This window comes from Musa acuminata, chromosome BXJ1-3, assembly GCF_036884655.1.
Source record: "Musa acuminata AAA Group cultivar baxijiao chromosome BXJ1-3, Cavendish_Baxijiao_AAA, whole genome shotgun sequence".
Classification (NCBI taxonomy): Eukaryota; Viridiplantae; Streptophyta; class Magnoliopsida; order Zingiberales; family Musaceae; genus Musa; species Musa acuminata.
In genome coordinates, this window is record NC_088329.1 from 43817138 (window position 1) to 43833944 (window position 16807).

At 36.5% G+C, this 16807-nt stretch overlaps 1 protein-coding gene across 1 annotated transcript; it reads left to right on the top strand.

Annotated features, from left to right (window-relative positions):
- Nucleotides 1–809: 809 nt before the first annotated feature.
- Nucleotides 810–16777, top strand: LOC103979998 (DNA-directed RNA polymerase 2, chloroplastic/mitochondrial). The gene is made up of 20 exons (XM_009396282.3): nt 810–1026; nt 1093–1930; nt 4394–4606; nt 4684–4817; nt 4901–4964; nt 5061–5119; nt 5544–5661; nt 6313–6426; nt 6560–6691; nt 6787–7203; nt 8922–8972; nt 12307–12377; nt 13940–14024; nt 14328–14480; nt 14600–14674; nt 15186–15275; nt 15364–15411; nt 15543–15657; nt 15733–15836; nt 16079–16777. Exons 2-20 carry the CDS (start codon nt 1100–1102, stop codon nt 16187–16189), a joined length of 2985 nt encoding a protein of 994 aa, XP_009394557.2. The 5' UTR covers nt 810–1026; nt 1093–1099; the 3' UTR covers nt 16190–16777.
- The last annotated feature ends 30 nt before the right edge of the window (nt 16778–16807 follow it).

Below are 16807 nucleotides of genomic sequence, written 5' to 3' on the forward strand. Positions count from 1 at the left end.
TTAGTAGTTCATACATACTATAGATTCTGCCACTGGTTAAGCTGATAACTGTTGTCTTAACTACCTAACCCAAGCATAAGTTGAGATTGCAATTGATTTGCTATCCGAAACACTGTCTAATTAATTCAAAAAAAAAAAATTCAACCGAACCCAATTTGGTATTAAATGAAAAACATACCAATAAAACTACATATTTTCAAAGTCAAAATTTTCGAGTTATTATTTGAAATTTACTTAATGCATAACACTTGTATTTAATCTTACTTAACATATAACAGTCTAATATCATCATATCATTTAAAACTTATATATATAGATTATATTATGTAATTAGTTACCTTTAGCAACTCAATCTCTATACTTTTAAAAATTATATTAAAAATTTTATATTTATAAAAATAAATTATTTAATTTTTTTTTTTCATGGATCGATTCTTGATGAAAAAATTATATATATTTATTGATAAATTAAAATAAAATAGAGTCATTACATGCTTAATAATAAATTATACAATATTTTCGTCAACAAATGAAACGAAGTTAAATGTTTTACTTTCATAAATAAAAATATAAGTATTAGGATACGAATAATAGTTAATTATATAAGATAATATTATATATATATATATATATATATATATATATAAAGGTAAATATGATATTTAAAAAATGTAGAAGGATGTATCTGTAAAACAATAAAACAAAAAGGTTATTTTATAATAAAAAGAAAAAAGAAAAAGGAAAAAAAAATCTCCTCCACGGACGAAGTAATAAGAGGGGGAGGGCGAGGGTTCTAGCGAAGGGTTTTGGTCTCGCTAAAGGCGGCGCCTCCACTTCGACCTCCCTCGCTGCCTTCCCAGCCCTAACATTTCTGCTCCTCCGCCGGTCGAACCACATGAGTTCTTCTCTTTATTCACCCTCTCGTCGTCGCCCTCGCCCCACGCCAAGGACTCCTCTTTCTTCCCACCCGGAACCCAGCTTTTGATGTGTAGTGGCGCCGCCTTCTTCCTTCCAACCCTTAGATCCGTACGTATAACTTCTCCAGTCCCCTAAGTTTCTGTTCGATCCCGACCGTAGTCTGTCTTTCCGCAGCGGTGAAATGTGGCGGAACATCGCAAGGACGGCGTCCTCTGCCTCCCGGAACCTCAGACTCTCCAGCAACCGCCCGTCGCCACTCCCTGCAACAACCGGCTTTCTTAGTTGTTTTCAAGATTCAATCTGGTGCGAGAAAAGTAGGATCTTGGACCCGGCGACGCCGCCCCTTGTTACTAGGCTCTTCGATGCTGGATTTTGGCAAAAGGGAGAGTCCTTGCCAAAAACATTAGGACACGTGAATTCGTCGATTATGGAGGTTTCTGGGGTCCCAAGAAATTCCAGGAGCTTTGCCAGCGTTGCGGAAGCTGTCTCTTCAACTGATGCGGATGAAGATACGTCGACGATTGAGGAGATGCAACGCTTGCTGGAGTTGAGTGCTGAGATTAGTGGAGGCAAGGAAGATAAACGTTTTAATAAGCTTCGGCGGAATCAGCAATTTCCGAAGATAAAGGCTGGAATGAGTGCAGAGAAGTATACTATGCTACGACGAAGACAAATACAGATAGAGACTGAAGCTTGGGAGATGGCGGCAAAGGAGTACAAGGAACTCCTGATGGATATGTGTGAGCGGAAGCTCGCCCCAAACTTGCCCTACATGAAATCCTTGTTCTTGGGCTGGTTTGAGCCATTCAGGGACAAGATAGTTGCAGAGCAGGGACAGTCTATGGCGAAAAATAAATTTTCATATCAGCATTACTTCAGTCAGCTTCCAGCAGAGATGGTGGCAGTGATCACTATGCACAAGCTGGTGAGTCTTCTGATGACAGGCGGTGAATCTGGGGGTGTTCGTGTAGTTCAAGCTGTATGCCAAGTTGGTGAGGCTATAGAGCAGGAGGTGTGTCTCTCCCTTGTGATATTAATATTTTTAATTTTCAGCAAATGTTCCTGGTATGGTCATTGCTTGGCGAACTATGATGCGGTCCTCATTTTTCTTATGTTATTGAAATAAACTTAACAAACAGATGGCTGATTGACAAGATTCTGTATCTGCTATCTTTGGTGCTTGGAAATCACAGGCTTATTGCCCTTTCCGTATCTGCTTTGGTTTGATTTCCTGCTTTCTGTTACTTGGATGACCGCGCTTTATCTGTTATTATCTTGCCTCGTATCTGGTATATGAAACATCGACCTGATTTCTGTAACAAGTGCAATTATACTATAATGGAGTTCTGTGGCAATAAAGTCTCGAACATTCATACAGAGTTGTTAATTGTTGCATCTCATAGCTCATGCATATTGAGCTTTGCCATTAGTGAGAGAACATTTTCTGACTTTAATATGACTTTATTAGTAATTGTTATCACAAATAGGCGACCTAAGTGAATTTGATGATGTAGACTTGTCATTGAGAATATTAGGATGAAGACTATCATAGAGAATTGAGTACAGATGTTCATTGGTCTTTAGTTTAATGCAGCATTAATTCATATAAATTCCAATAAATTTGAGTTCTACATAAAATGTTACACATTTATGAGGAGCCTCAGGAGGCATGAATTAACTTGAAGAATATTATTGTGGTGTTAAAGTATTTGTTTGTGGGATCAGGAGATTCTGAATTGATTAAATGAATTTGAATTTAAGAACAGCTGAGTTAATGTTGTTGACTTGCAGATGATTTTAGCTGTTGGTATAGTTGTTTGACCATGTCAACTTTGCTTAGTTCCTAGTCGAGTCCAATTGGTTTCTATTTCATTTCCAGCTGATCATATTGTTCTTGGTTGATTTCTGGTCATTTTGGAATAACGTGGTCGTATGACCAAAATTGGTCAATCTAAACCTATTTCTGTCCTATATCCTATGATTGACCCGAACTTGATCTTAATCAATGCTAACTTTTCACCCATTTATATCAGCCATTGGAAGTTCACTATGAAGAGCAAAAATTAAAACCACAAATATCTCGGGATCAGGTACTCATACTTATGATTCTTGAAGCTATTAGGAATGAAAATTTGCTAGTATCTATTGGGAATTTGGTACTTTCTAAAACTAGCACACCAAGAATAAAATGTTGCACCACCTTAATCTGGGCTTTGTCGCATGGTGCATGACGCAAGCCTAGTAGCTTCAGCATTAAGGACCACCAAAGTTATAGCTGTTGGGTTTTGAATATCCATTAAAACTATTTTGGAGCAAGTTTGGAATCGATGTCTAGTTCCAACAGGTCAATGGTTATTCCTAAAATGGAATTTGGTATATGTCATGTGTGTTCTACTTATACTGATTACTAAACATGTGAATCCACTCCAGTCCTTAAAATAGTCGTATTCCAGGTAAAACTTCAATTCTAGTTTAGTGCTGCTCAATCTCCTGCTTCTACTTCAAGCTATCGCTTTGCACCAATATCAAATAATCAGGGAAGGTGTATGAAAATGTCATGGGCAGTGAAGTAATCATTTTTAAATCATTTAAATATCAAGAACAAGGGTTTGCATATCGTTGGCACAGGGTCTCATGAAGTTGTCATCGTGATGATATCTGTGTGCCCACTGCACTTGTGGACACTTCAAAAAAAAGGCTTAGCTGCAGTCTACAATATATGGCACTTGTATCTCAGTATTTATCATGGCTTGGCATGATGTGACACGCGACATCTTGTGCTAGCTAAAAGTTGATTCCTTTGTCAAGAAATTGATGTTTATCAACTCATACAACTGTTTGGAAACTAAAATTCTCTTAAGGTTTAAACTTTAATAAGGGTCCTGCTGTATCTTCATGCAGTTTCCACTTCATTATCAGAGTTAGTTATCTTGCAGTGATGATGCTTTCCTATTCTGGAGTTTGGAACTTTCTGTCTTTTCTTTTTTTAATATGAGCTTCTCATTTTATTCTCATTCTTCGATGGCTATTACTTTAGTAGTAATTTTATGAGTGCTTATTGAATTTTCAATTAAAGCAGTTGAGTTTGGCAAGGAATATCATTTTTTTTGGTAGATCAATTTATTGATATTTAACACTCATAATCAAAATAGTCATATGCTGTTTATGTCATGGGTCTTCATGGTGAACTGGGAACTTCCTTAGTGGCATAACAGCTCGATAGTTTTAACTATCAGTTATAATTTGCTTATTTCTAGGATTCCTCATTTGCACTGTTGTAGGTTCTCAAATGTTGATTTCACTACTTCAATATTGTGTATTTGTATCTTTTTTGAATTTTATATATTCCAAACTATACGTCAGTGATACTCCAGTAAGCTTGTTTTGTTGTTGTTTATATATATGCAGTTGTTTCTCCTGATTAAAATATATTAATCTATTTTTTAGTTATAACTTTTTTTCTGGCTTGAATTAGGCTAGAATTCATAGGTTTCTGGAGAAGACAAGAAAAAAGACTTCTAAAGATCAGACAAGTGATGAAGTGGAAGGTGGTGCTGTGACCAAAGAGGAACAAATTCTGAGGAAGAAGGTTACAGATTTGATGAAGAAGCAAAAGGTTCAACAAGTAAGGAAGATAGTGAGGGGGCAAGATGTTTCCAAACCATGGGGTCAAGACGCTCAGGTCAAGGTATAACCTTTTTTAACTTGTAAAGTTGGGTATTTTTTATTTTTATATTTTTTTAGTATTTGAAATAATTTTGTTAGGTTGGGAGTCGCTTGATCGAGCTGTTCATGGAGACAGCTTTTATACAACCTCCTGTTAGCCAGTCAGCAGATGGTCCTCCAGATATTCGGCCTGCATTTAGACGCGTGATTAGAATTGTTTCAAGCGAACAACTGTAAGATTCTTATTTTATTCTTTTGTTTAATATGTTCAGGATCCTTCATTTTGCATAAGCTGATAATAATATTTTGTTAACAGGAAGACTAAGCGTTATGGTATTATTGAATGTGATCCATTAGTTCGTCAAGGGCTAGATAGGACTGTGCGTTCAACACTTTTGAAAATTTTGTCTTATTTCAATTTATATTCTTTCGATGGCTTTTTAACATATGGGTCTTTGTAAATTGTTCTTTTGCAGGCAAGACACATGGTTATTCCTTATATGCCAATGTTGATGCCTCCACTAAATTGGAAAGGGTATATATTATCCTGAATTGGACTTCTAAAATTGATCAACACCATCCTTTACTGTTCTTTAACTTTAAGCTTTAGATCTATTAAATAGAATTGCTCCATGATAATTCTGACATGATAATTCTGACAATTATTCTGGTGTCTACTTAGTAAAATATTTGCTGATGTGTCTTAGACGTATGAGGCCTTTAAACTGCTAGGTGTTGTCCAATGTTGCCTTTTGACTTTTATGTGTGACACAGTGTCTAAAATTACCATCAATTATCTGCCTTATCCAAATGAGCTGGTTTCAGTGCAGCAATACTTGACTAAATGACTAGTCATTTTGTTAGTCACGCTTCCTATTTGACTAAATGTATTTTCATCTTTTACCAAAAAGATGAATTTTCCATTGTCTTTAATGCCAAGTCTTGGTTTTTTTTTATAGATATGACAGAGGAGCACATTTAATTTTACCATCTTATATAATGCGAATACATGGAGCAAGACAGCAAAGGGAGGCTCTTAAAAGGGCTCCAAACAAGCAGATGCAAGCTGTTTTTCAGGTTTGTCAATCGGTGATCTGTTGATCTTGAACATTGATGTCATAGAGTTTAAGAAAGCAGTTCTTTTCCTGTCAATCGGTGATCTGTTGATCTTGAACATTGATGTCATACAGTCATAGAGCTTAAGAAAGCAGTTCTTTTACCGGCTCTTCTTCATCAATTTGCTGTCTCTTTGAACATTTTTAAATTTCTGGTTGATTTGATCTAATAATTGATCTTCTTGATTGGTTAGTTTTTATTGCAAATATATTTTGTTGGTTTCTCTGAGAATTGATTCTCTCAGATGATTAGTTTTTCATGGATATTTTTTGTATGATATGAATATTCATCATCCTAGGAACTTTTTTTCCTTTGAAGTTGCTGAATCCAATAAATCACTCTGTCATTTCTGACCATTTTCTTCTTTTCTTATTATCATCTGACTTCGATAAGCGGCATTGCAGTATAGGGATGTGCTTGCCCTTGTTCTGGTTCTTATAGCATTTGCTGTTTGCAGAAAGCCTGATACACACACCATGCTATACCTAGTTGTTGGCGGTTTTTGATTTGATTTTTTTCTTTCTTTCTGTAGAATGGGATCTTCTGTTTATGACCTTGAACTACTATGATGTTTCATAAACTCTGCCAATGCATTAAACGTACACTTTCCAGGCTCTGGATACACTAGGCTGTACCAAATGGAGGGTTAACAAAAGGGTGCTCAGTATTGTAGACAGAATATGGTCCAGTGGAGGACGTCTTGCTGATTTGGTTGATCGTGAAGATGTGAGTTTATCTCTTGTCTAAGAAGCCTGGATTGTTGGTTCCTGAATTGTGCTACATTTATGTATTTGGTTAATTGTATGTGACAAAAAAAGGTCATTGCCTTTCTTATTCTGTTGAAGTGTTTTTCACCCAGATCCCTCTCCCTGAGAAACCAGACACAGAAGATGAGTCTGAACTTCGGAAGTGGAAGTGGAAGATGAGATCGGTGAAGAAGGAAAATAGTGAAAGACATTCTCGACGTTGCGATGTGGAACTAAAACTTGCTGTAAGAAGTTTTTACCATTGTATTAGTCATACATATTGTAGTTTATTAACTTTTATGACAAAAGTTTGATGTCATCTGTCATTATTGGAGAGCAGGTAGCTAGGAAAATGAAAGATGAGGAGGGATTCTACTATCCTCACAATCTGGACTTTAGGGGACGTGCTTATCCCATGCACCCCTATCTAAACCATCTTGGTTCTGATTTATGTCGAGGAATTCTTGAATTTGCAGAGGGACGACCACTGATGAAATCTGGCTTGCGTTGGTTAAAGATTCACCTTGCAAATTTGTATGCTGGTGGAGTGGACAAGTTGTCATATGATGGCCGATTAGCATTTACCGAGAATCATGTGGAGGATATATTCGATTCTGCAGATAGACCCCTTGAAGGTAGACGTTGGTGGCTAGGGGCTGAAGATCCCTTTCAGTGCTTGGCAGTTTGCATCAATCTTGCTGAGGCATTACGGAGCTCTTCACCAGAAACTACAATTTCGCACATACCTGTGCATCAGGTGAGTTGAAAGTTATCATTTCAGTTCCCTTTGCATTTGAAGTTTGTGTTAATCAGATGATGATGATCCAGCTTAATTCTACTAGTTCTCATTGCCCTATTTTTCAGTTGTCTGAGGTAGGATGCCATTTGGTCATAAGTGAGTTATACTTATATGAGCTATATTAACTGTTGAACATTAGCTACTTGAATGTTGCGGTGCCTGATCACTTGGGCAGTGAACAGAACTCCAATGTCCAAGGCTATATTGTTGGCTTATTTTAAATGATCATATTTCACATTGCTGTTGGCTTATTTTAAATGATTTCCAAAATTTGTTCCATAATTTGTACAAATCTAAATTGTTTAGCTTTATATCGTCCAGATCAAAGATTTGAGCAAACAAAATAAGTTAATAAAGAAAGAAAAAGGAAGGGGGATTAGACTATACACTGTTGCAGTCTTGCTGATATTCTTGGTCGCTTGGAACCAGTTGTGCTCACTTCTCCTTTCTTGTTCTTAATGAAGCCCAATCTGTGTAAAATTGGCTGGTTCTTTGTTACTGTATGATGCTGTCTAAACCAGCTGGGCTACATATTGGCCCTCTTTGGATCGATACATAATGATGGGCTATCTCACAATATTTGACTCTGGTCTGCACAATATTTTTGATGAACTATGAACAAGAAGGTTGTGAGAAGGCTGAACATTTGGAAGCCTGTAAACATTGGCATGGATCAAAATGTTTGCCATTGTGATATGGCAATTAGATGTTTCACATTCTCTAGCTTTGATTGATGTATTTAGGTATTGGTTAAACAAAAAGTTACAATATCAGGGTGTCCAACATCAGATTCTGGTTATATGTTAGAATGTGATCCTTTTTTTATCAAACCTTTTGTTAATTAAAAGAAAAAACATGCTTTAAATTGTAAATAGTAAAAAATATTTCATGTTTATCTCTGTGAAAAGAGTAGCACACTTTTGCTAGCTCAAATAAAGAAAGAGGCTTTTTCTAAGAAAAATGGCACTTTCAGAAAACAATTTTTCTAATAGAAAACTTGTGATAATGTTTTAATGTCTTACAAAGACTGATTAGTCATAATGAACAAATTTTATTGCTTGTTGAATTGCACCTCAAGGTGATGCTTCATTTTGTGCCAGCTACGATAACAGCATGTCATAGGTGGTGCATGTAATCATAATATCATGGTGGTCAGGCAGCTTGCTTAAGTTTTCTTTTTTGATTAAAAGTAAATTGGCACAGGCCTTTTGGTCATTTGGTAAGAGAGGTTGCAATGGTTTCATGAAATGAGAAGCATAATTCTTAGTTTGTAGAGAAGACTAAGAAAGGTTCAACATCATATTCACACTACAATTCTCAGAGTTGGTTATAATGATATACTTTGTGAGCTGTATGTGGATAAAAAAGTATGTAAATAAGAGAAACAAGCTAATTATAGCCAATAATATATATCAAGCATGTCAGTTGAGAATTGAGATTGGCTTGCATCGATGTTGTTGGATTTTGATAAAATTCTGATTTCACATGGAGAGAATTCATGTGTCAAGTGTCAACTACAATGTATGTCTCCACTTCTTCAATGATTTTGGTTTTTCTTTATGAACTTGAAATTAGTAATCCTGGAAATTAGTTGTTTAGTAATATATTCGTAGCTCTTGTATATGTTGAATATGATGTGTACAGAAGATTGGTGATTGGACTTTTTTTTTCCATAGGATGGATCGTGTAATGGTCTGCAACACTATGCTGCTTTGGGAAGAGACAAGGTACAATTTTTTCTTTCGTATCGGCTAGTCATGATGAATTACATTGTTGTATAATATTTTGCTGGTGAAATGATTGATTTTAACAGAGTGAACAATCAAAATGCAAGAACATGATGTTGTCAATATGGAGAGTACATATATGATACATCTATATACCTTTTAATATTGTTTCAACTATCATTTAACTGTCAAACATTACTAAATAAAATATCACCTGAAAGTTAAATACATTGTTTCAGGATATCTTGATTTTAACTTTTTATATTTCAAGATTTTTTTATTTTATTGAATAAAGGATATTTGAGTAGTTTTAAATTACAAGTTATATCTGCATTGGCTGCAACTAATTGGTGTTTGTCTTTAGATTTTCTTTACGGAAAGTTTCATTTTGAATCCTCCATAATTGGCCCTTGTCTCACCCCACAGCACCCTCCTCTTGCCACTTGCACCCTCCTCTCTCTCTCTCTCTCTCTCTCTCTCTCTCTCTCTCTACACCAAGGATTTTAATTTCGAATGATATCGCCCATACTTGGTGGTACGTATCGGTCCGCTAGTAGACCGATGTGCGGATCGCCTGCTATCGGGCGGTACCGTCGTTGGGGCTGTTACCATCGGAAATCGATCGATAACGATCGATTTCGACTGTCGCTGCTCGTTACTGGGTGGTATTAGTCAAGGGAGAAGGAAGAAGAGAAGAATAAGGAGAACTTGAAGATTTGACGTCGCTCTCCCTTGACGATCCCGATCCGTCGTCTCCCTCCCTCGTTGGACGCCGCATATGAGATGTTGCCTCCTCCTTGTCTGAGGCGACGAGGCCTCGTCGTTGTCGTCGACTTCTCATCCGTGCGGGGAGAAGAAGCTTCGGCGACGTCGCTAAGGCTTTGCGGGGAGAATGCTTGATTTCTTCTCCCCGCGTGGGAGAGGAAACCTCGAGCGTAGGGAGAAGAAACTAGAGAAGAAACCTCTTCTCCTCGGTTTCTTCTCCCTGTGTGGGGAGAAGAAATGAGGCGATGTCACCTCGATGCCATTGCCCTTTTTGATTATTTTTTAACATTTTATTATTATTATTATTATTATATTTATATATATATATATATTGATTCTTCTCCCCGCGTGGGGAGAAGAAACGAGACGACATCGCCTTTTTTATATATATATCTTGAATGATACACCGAAGCATACCGTTCGGTACGCTCGTATCGTACTATACTACGTTGAGATTGAAACTCTGGTACGATACGAAATTATAATCCTTGCTCTCTACTATGTCTCCATTGGACATCCTCCTTCTCATTCGCCACTCACACTGTTTCCCCCTTGTCTCTCTCTTGATGCTTCTCTCTAAGAGTCATCGCTTGTCCCCTGCCAAGCCTCCCCGATACCCCCCTCGTGTTGCTTGCACTCTCTCTCTATCTCTCTTCTCTCTCAATGTCTCTCTCCCTCTCCCTCTTTCTTCTCCTCCCTACCTCTCCCTTTGTGCTTCTCCCCCAATAGCCCCTCCTTGACACAGTTCCATCTGACCACCTCTTTAATTTGGTAGTAATGCTAATTATTTTTAATAATAGTTATTTTTTGTTAATAATAAGTTAATAACTTATGAATTGTTTAAAGGATTGAATTTGTCATTGCTAAAATTGTCATTGCAGTTTTAGGATCTTAAATCAAACTCATGGCAAATATAGTTTTAGGATTGTTATTCTTGTTGTTAGATTTGGACAATGTGGTACTTTATAGATGATTAAATAATTTTATTTGATGTTTTAGTGGTGATATTATTGAATATGAAATAATATGGAACTAAGGTATTGTTTAATTTTTATTTTAATGATTGTTTTCTCCTTATTTAATTTTTACTTAATTTTTATATTGACGAGTGCTTAGCTTCGTTTGGATGAGCACTTAGCATCTTGAGTGTTTTGGAACCCTAACTTCTTTTAGCATCTAGCGCCTTAGACAACATTGATTAAAATGGAAAGCACCAAATGAATTAGGATAAATGAGGGGAGATGATTGGTTGAGGTGGAATGAAGTAGGGGACATTTAATTTCTTTAGAAACTTACCAATGGTCAAAAGCAAGTATATTCTTGTATGTTTTCCTCGTAGTGGACATTATTAGGTTGAAAAATGAGGGTAGATGTTATTTTGGAAGGCATGAATAGTAATGTCACAATGTGGAGATTTTGGAATGAAATCCCTCATTTTTGTTGCTTCCAGCTTTATATTCTGTTCTTTCTTGATTTATTAAAATAAGATGTCAAGAATATCTGGATCTTTTTTGTGATCGGAGCAATGTGTTTTAGCATCAATTAAACAAAATTTACTGCATATATGAAACTATAGACAATCTAAGCTTATTGTACCTCCGATATGACACATGCAAGGTGCAGCATGATTCTTTGGCTTGCCATGCCACATGCTAGATTTTTTTCTGATTTATGAGGAATTTATTTTGTCACCATTTTGTCACGAACTTAACTGGTTTTGCCTAAGTTGTGCGGCACCCTTGTATGTCCGTCCGCAAAGGTCAGCCTCCCCGAAACTTCCCTTGGTCCCTTATGACCCACAAAAGAGAAAACGAGTTAGAGAAAACACCTCACTCGGGATCCACAAGTAAACATTTCCGAAAACACTTCATAGACAATGCAAATTACAAACAGACTTTACAAGCTCAGAACAGTTGCATAACAAAGGGTCAAAATGGTCCATTATAGACCGAAAATCTCTCACACGTGTCCACATGACACAACCTTTATTTACAAGCCTAAAGCAGCCACTAAACCCAATTAAAATGAAACTATTAAGTCTTCGGCCGTCCCTCTATATACTGTGCAAAGCATGAACAAACAGAAAGACACGGACATACACAAGTATTACTTCAAACAGCCTGTTTAGAACTTTGTCCATGACAATTTGTCAACATAAGGTGCCTCGCTTTGTTGATTTTACTAGGTTATGATTGCTGAACTTTATTTCTTACTTTGTTGTGGTCTTACTTGTTGAAGACTTTTGTATGCTCGCCTTTCGTTTTTCCTTCTCTTATTGGTCATGAAGTTCTTTCTCGGTACATTCTTAATTTTTTCATCTCTTCCTTTCAGCAAAAATTTTCCACATTGAGGGAAAGAAGAAGAAAGATAACCTATCAGGGGCAGTGATATATCTTGTCAATCTAATAATGCTATTACGATTATATTTATTTAACTAATAGTGTCTGCATGTGTTTCTTTCATTGGAGATATGGTTTGCTTTCTCTTTATATAAATTAGCACACAAAATTGTTATGTGTAAATCTCTAAAAGAAATTAACTTATGTTCATTGAACTTTTGTATATTCAGTTGGGAGCCATCGCAGTAAACTTAGTTGCAGGAGATAAGCCTGCAGATGTTTACTCAGGAATAGCTGCTAGGTATGCTTTCATATTTCATTTTCTAGTTTGCTGAAATTGCACTTCATGTGTTTGATCTTAATCCGATGTATTGTCAAACATTTGGTTTATGATTTTTCACTTGTTGCTCAAGTTTAACGTTTGTCCAATGCCACTCTTATGAATCACAATAAATTTGTCAGCTAGTCAGGTGCCATGGAACCTCATGTTAGATATCACTAGAAAGATGATCCTTTACGAGTGAAAATCTGTAGGACTTTAAGATTCTTTTTGAAGCAATTTTATTGAGTAGGAAACTCACTGGACACTTATTGTATTTATGCTAGTGATTGCTACATACATGTCTTTGATCATATGAATATAATTACTAGAAACTCCTTTATTTTCATAAATCCACGATTGTCATACCTTAGGTACTGCCTTAAATTTCCCCCTTCATCGACTTTTTGATTTTGTCTTTATTTCTTCATTAATTCTTCAACAGGTAAACAACTTTTTTGGTTTATCTTTTTTGGCTTAAAGGTTAATGAATTTGCAGAAATACCCATTGCACAACAAATTCTCCAATCATTGTATATTGTTTCAGTTTCCAAAATGTCTGTCTCAGCTGCATTATTTATTTGATACCAAGGATAAAGGTTGGACAAAAAAATCATTATGTTGGAGTGTTTATTGTTAGGAGTGTTGTCAAGTGTCAATGGTGCCTCAAAAGTATGCAGGTGGTTCAGCATCTGATGCAGCTAAAAATCTGTAGATTTGATTTAGTAATACTTCACATAGTAGGATATTTTTCAAGCATTTCAGACATCTTATGACATGAGAAAACAGATGTAGTTGAACAATGTGTTCCTCTTGCTTCGATGCCAGCTGGTAATTGAAGAGGAAAAAAGTTACCTATTAATTATTGTGTTAGTCTTAATAGCAATAAACACTGGTGATGATTTTATGTAATTTGGCTGCTTTGTTTGTGCAATTTGTGGTTTCTTGTTGCCTGCTTGGCTGCTGTGCAGGAATAGAGCAACTATATTTATGATGATCTGCATGCGGGTATGCTTAACTGGTCCAGTTCGTTAGATAAAATTGTCACTTATTCTTTCTAGCAAACATGTCTACAAGATTATGTATCACAAAGTCTGGTGATTTTTCTTTGTTGTTGCAATCTGTTGCTTATATCCAAGTTTGTTACTTGATGCAGCAATAACTTGTCATTTTTTTTGCCAAACTAATAGTTAAGATAAATACCATTCTATCCTTTAGTTTTTCCTTTTTCTTTTAGTTTATTCTAATTTATTTCATTAAACCGTCTTCTATATTTTGCCAACCTTGTAGTTTTATATATTTCATCTAAGCATCTTTTAGTTCATTCGTTGCAGACTGCTACTGCTTGAACTTTCACATTTTGCTTAAACCTTCTGCACTGAGGCAACTACTATTATGCCTCAGTGTATTTTAAGTGTTACAGGAAATGTTTATCAATTGATGGTTTTATACTTCCATTTTTTCGATTAGTAGCTATTGTACTCTGTTTTACCCCTGAACATGTTTGCAAAAAATCCTTTATGAAATTTGTATGTTTGATGCAGGGTTCTTGACATCATGCGAAGAGATTCACAGAAAGATCCTGCTGAAGACCCAAATGCTTTACTAGCAAGGCTCATAGTTGATCAGGTTTATATCCCAGCTTGCCTATAAAGTGATAGTCCTCTGGTTGGATGGAATATAGACTTCACTGCAAATTCTATTTTATGTTGAAAATCTTGATGGTGTTACACCTGTAAAACATTTCATCGTCAAATTTCTTATTCATAATCAACAAGACTGTTGATGTTGGATCATGACATGTAAAATATACATAATGGAAACATTATATATGATTAATTGAATGTTTTTTATATGCTTTTATCTCAATTGTGGAACAATGTGATTGAGGTTGAACTCTCCCTGATAGTGATTTTGTTCCTATTTAATAAGGTGGACAGGAAGTTGGTAAAGCAAACTGTCATGACTTCTGTTTATGGCGTCACTTTTATTGGAGCTCGTGAGCAAATAAAAAAAAGACTAAAGGAACGGGGTGTTACCGCTGATGACAGAGAGCTATTTGGTGCTTCAAGTTATGCAGCCAGAGTAAGAAAGAGAACATTGTTATCCCCAGGCTTTGTTTTATACCTCTTTGTAGTTTGAGTTGAATGTACAGGCCTCTTGGAATCTACATTTGGCTAAAGAGTCTATAATCATTTGAACAGACCACTTTGACTGCATTAGAGGAGATGTTTGAAGCTGCACGGAAGATTATGAACTGGCTTGGTGACTGTGCAAAGGTGTGTATTTATTAGTTAATCCCATTGTCTATTCTGCAAATATATTTGTAGGAACTCAAATGGATTCACATGTGATACCTTTTACGACATATAAAGATTAGAGATTCTTCTTGACTAGGAAACTTGAAAATAATAAAGTCATCAGTATGGTAGAGAGGGCAATTGCTGTCATACTGTACTTGTGCTAAGATCGAAAAGCACAACTGTTTCGAATATATGGCAATGTAAAAGATCTTTTAGAGAGTTTCAGCTTAAGTGCAAGCAAATTCATTTGGTTATACTTCGTTCTGCCCTGATTCAAACATGTATGTTCTTTTTTGAGAAGCATTTTTCTTTCTTGAGACATCCTGGTCCCCAGTTGCAGGTCTCTGATATCTGAAACGAAGTCAAAGATTTGTTTTTTTTTTCCCTCCTCTGGAACATCTGTTATCTCATCGTTTGTGCTTCTAGTTCATTGCAGCCACAGTTTTTATAATAATATGTTAATGAACTAAGTTGGCATGTTCCACAGGTAATTGCTACAGAAAACCATTCTGTTAGGTGGACTACGCCACTTGGACTTCCAGTGGTTCAGCCATATCGTGCATTGGGAAAGCATATTGTCAGTCAAATTTGAAGCTATTGAACTTGTATCCCACTATTCTTTGTTTGACATCCTCTCTCTAATAACTTTGTAATTTCTTTCCCAGGTTAAGACATCTCTTCAAGTATTGACCTTACAGAGGGAGACCGATAAGGTCTGGTGCTCTTCTTTTTCATCTTCCTTTCTTTTATGGCTGGAGTTTATATTCCTAACACGAGCAATTTCTGTGATTCAATATCAAGATTTCAGGTGTTCAGCTTTTACCTTCTATTCCCTTTTATGTAGGTGATGGTGAGACGGCAAAGAACAGCATTCCCCCCAAACTTTGTCCACTCCCTTGATGGTTCTCATATGATGATGACTGCAGTCGCCTGCAGAAAAGCAGGATTAATTTTTGCAGGTTCTTATTGTCTTGTAGTATATGATATTCAAGGAACAGTTGCCTTAAAATCTCATTTTTTTTATTCTATTGCAGGAGTCCATGATTCATACTGGACTCATGCATGTGATGTTGATCAGATGAACAGAATTCTTCGGGAGAAGTTTGTGGAACTCTATGAGAAACCCATATTGGAAAATGTAATACCCTTTTCCCTGTACCATGTCACTAACGTCAACGTGATTCACCCTTCTAGTGCTGATCTTCTAATTCTGCATGTCATGATTCACCCTTGTGATGCGGGGCTGCTTTGTGAAACTTGCAACCAAATGTGAAAATCAAAACACTAATTTCATATTGTTGATCTCTTTAAAGTAACTTCTCTTAATATTCATGTAATTCTTGTCATGGGCGATACTTGACATGACTCTGCATTTTGCAGTTACTGGAGAGTTTTCAAATAGCCTTCCCTACATTAACTTTCCCAGAACTACCAGAACGGGGAGATTTCAATCTGAAAGACGTATTGGATTCACCATATTTTTTCAACTGACATGATTTTCTGACTCCCAGTTCCCTCGACGGCTACTGCACACAAATGTTTTACATGCAAAGTTAATTCTTCTGTTTTGGTGGTGCACTAATCAGATGCAGCTCCCAATGCGAGCATTGATATCCTCAGTTGGGCTGTAGCAATACTTCCATATAAATGTGGTGGCCGGCAACCCAGTTTGACCAGATGTAATCTCTGTCCCTGGTTTCTGTTCATTGCTCATCAATTTTCTTGTTCAAAATGAAGTTTGTCCAGGGATACAGAGGGCACTATTGAAGTTGAGACTGGAAATAAGCAGTGGCGGCCACCAGGTCAAGACAATAAAATGCTCTTGTTGGTCAAGACAGCCAATCAGTTCCATGTATTTATGTATACATAGATCAAGCATGCCTCAGGAATTAGCGAGTCATTTAGATAATGTAGGGTTCTGGTTCAGACTTAACCAGTGGTTAAAGATCTCTAATCTTGCGGCTTAGTGGATGTCGCGACGAATTGGGATTTTACTTGTTTGCTAGTGTACTTACAGTTTGACAGACTTCCTTTTTTGAACTCTTGGCAAACTCACTATAATACATATTTTTTCAACCACAGGGATTGAATTCACTTGGTGCTGGAAAA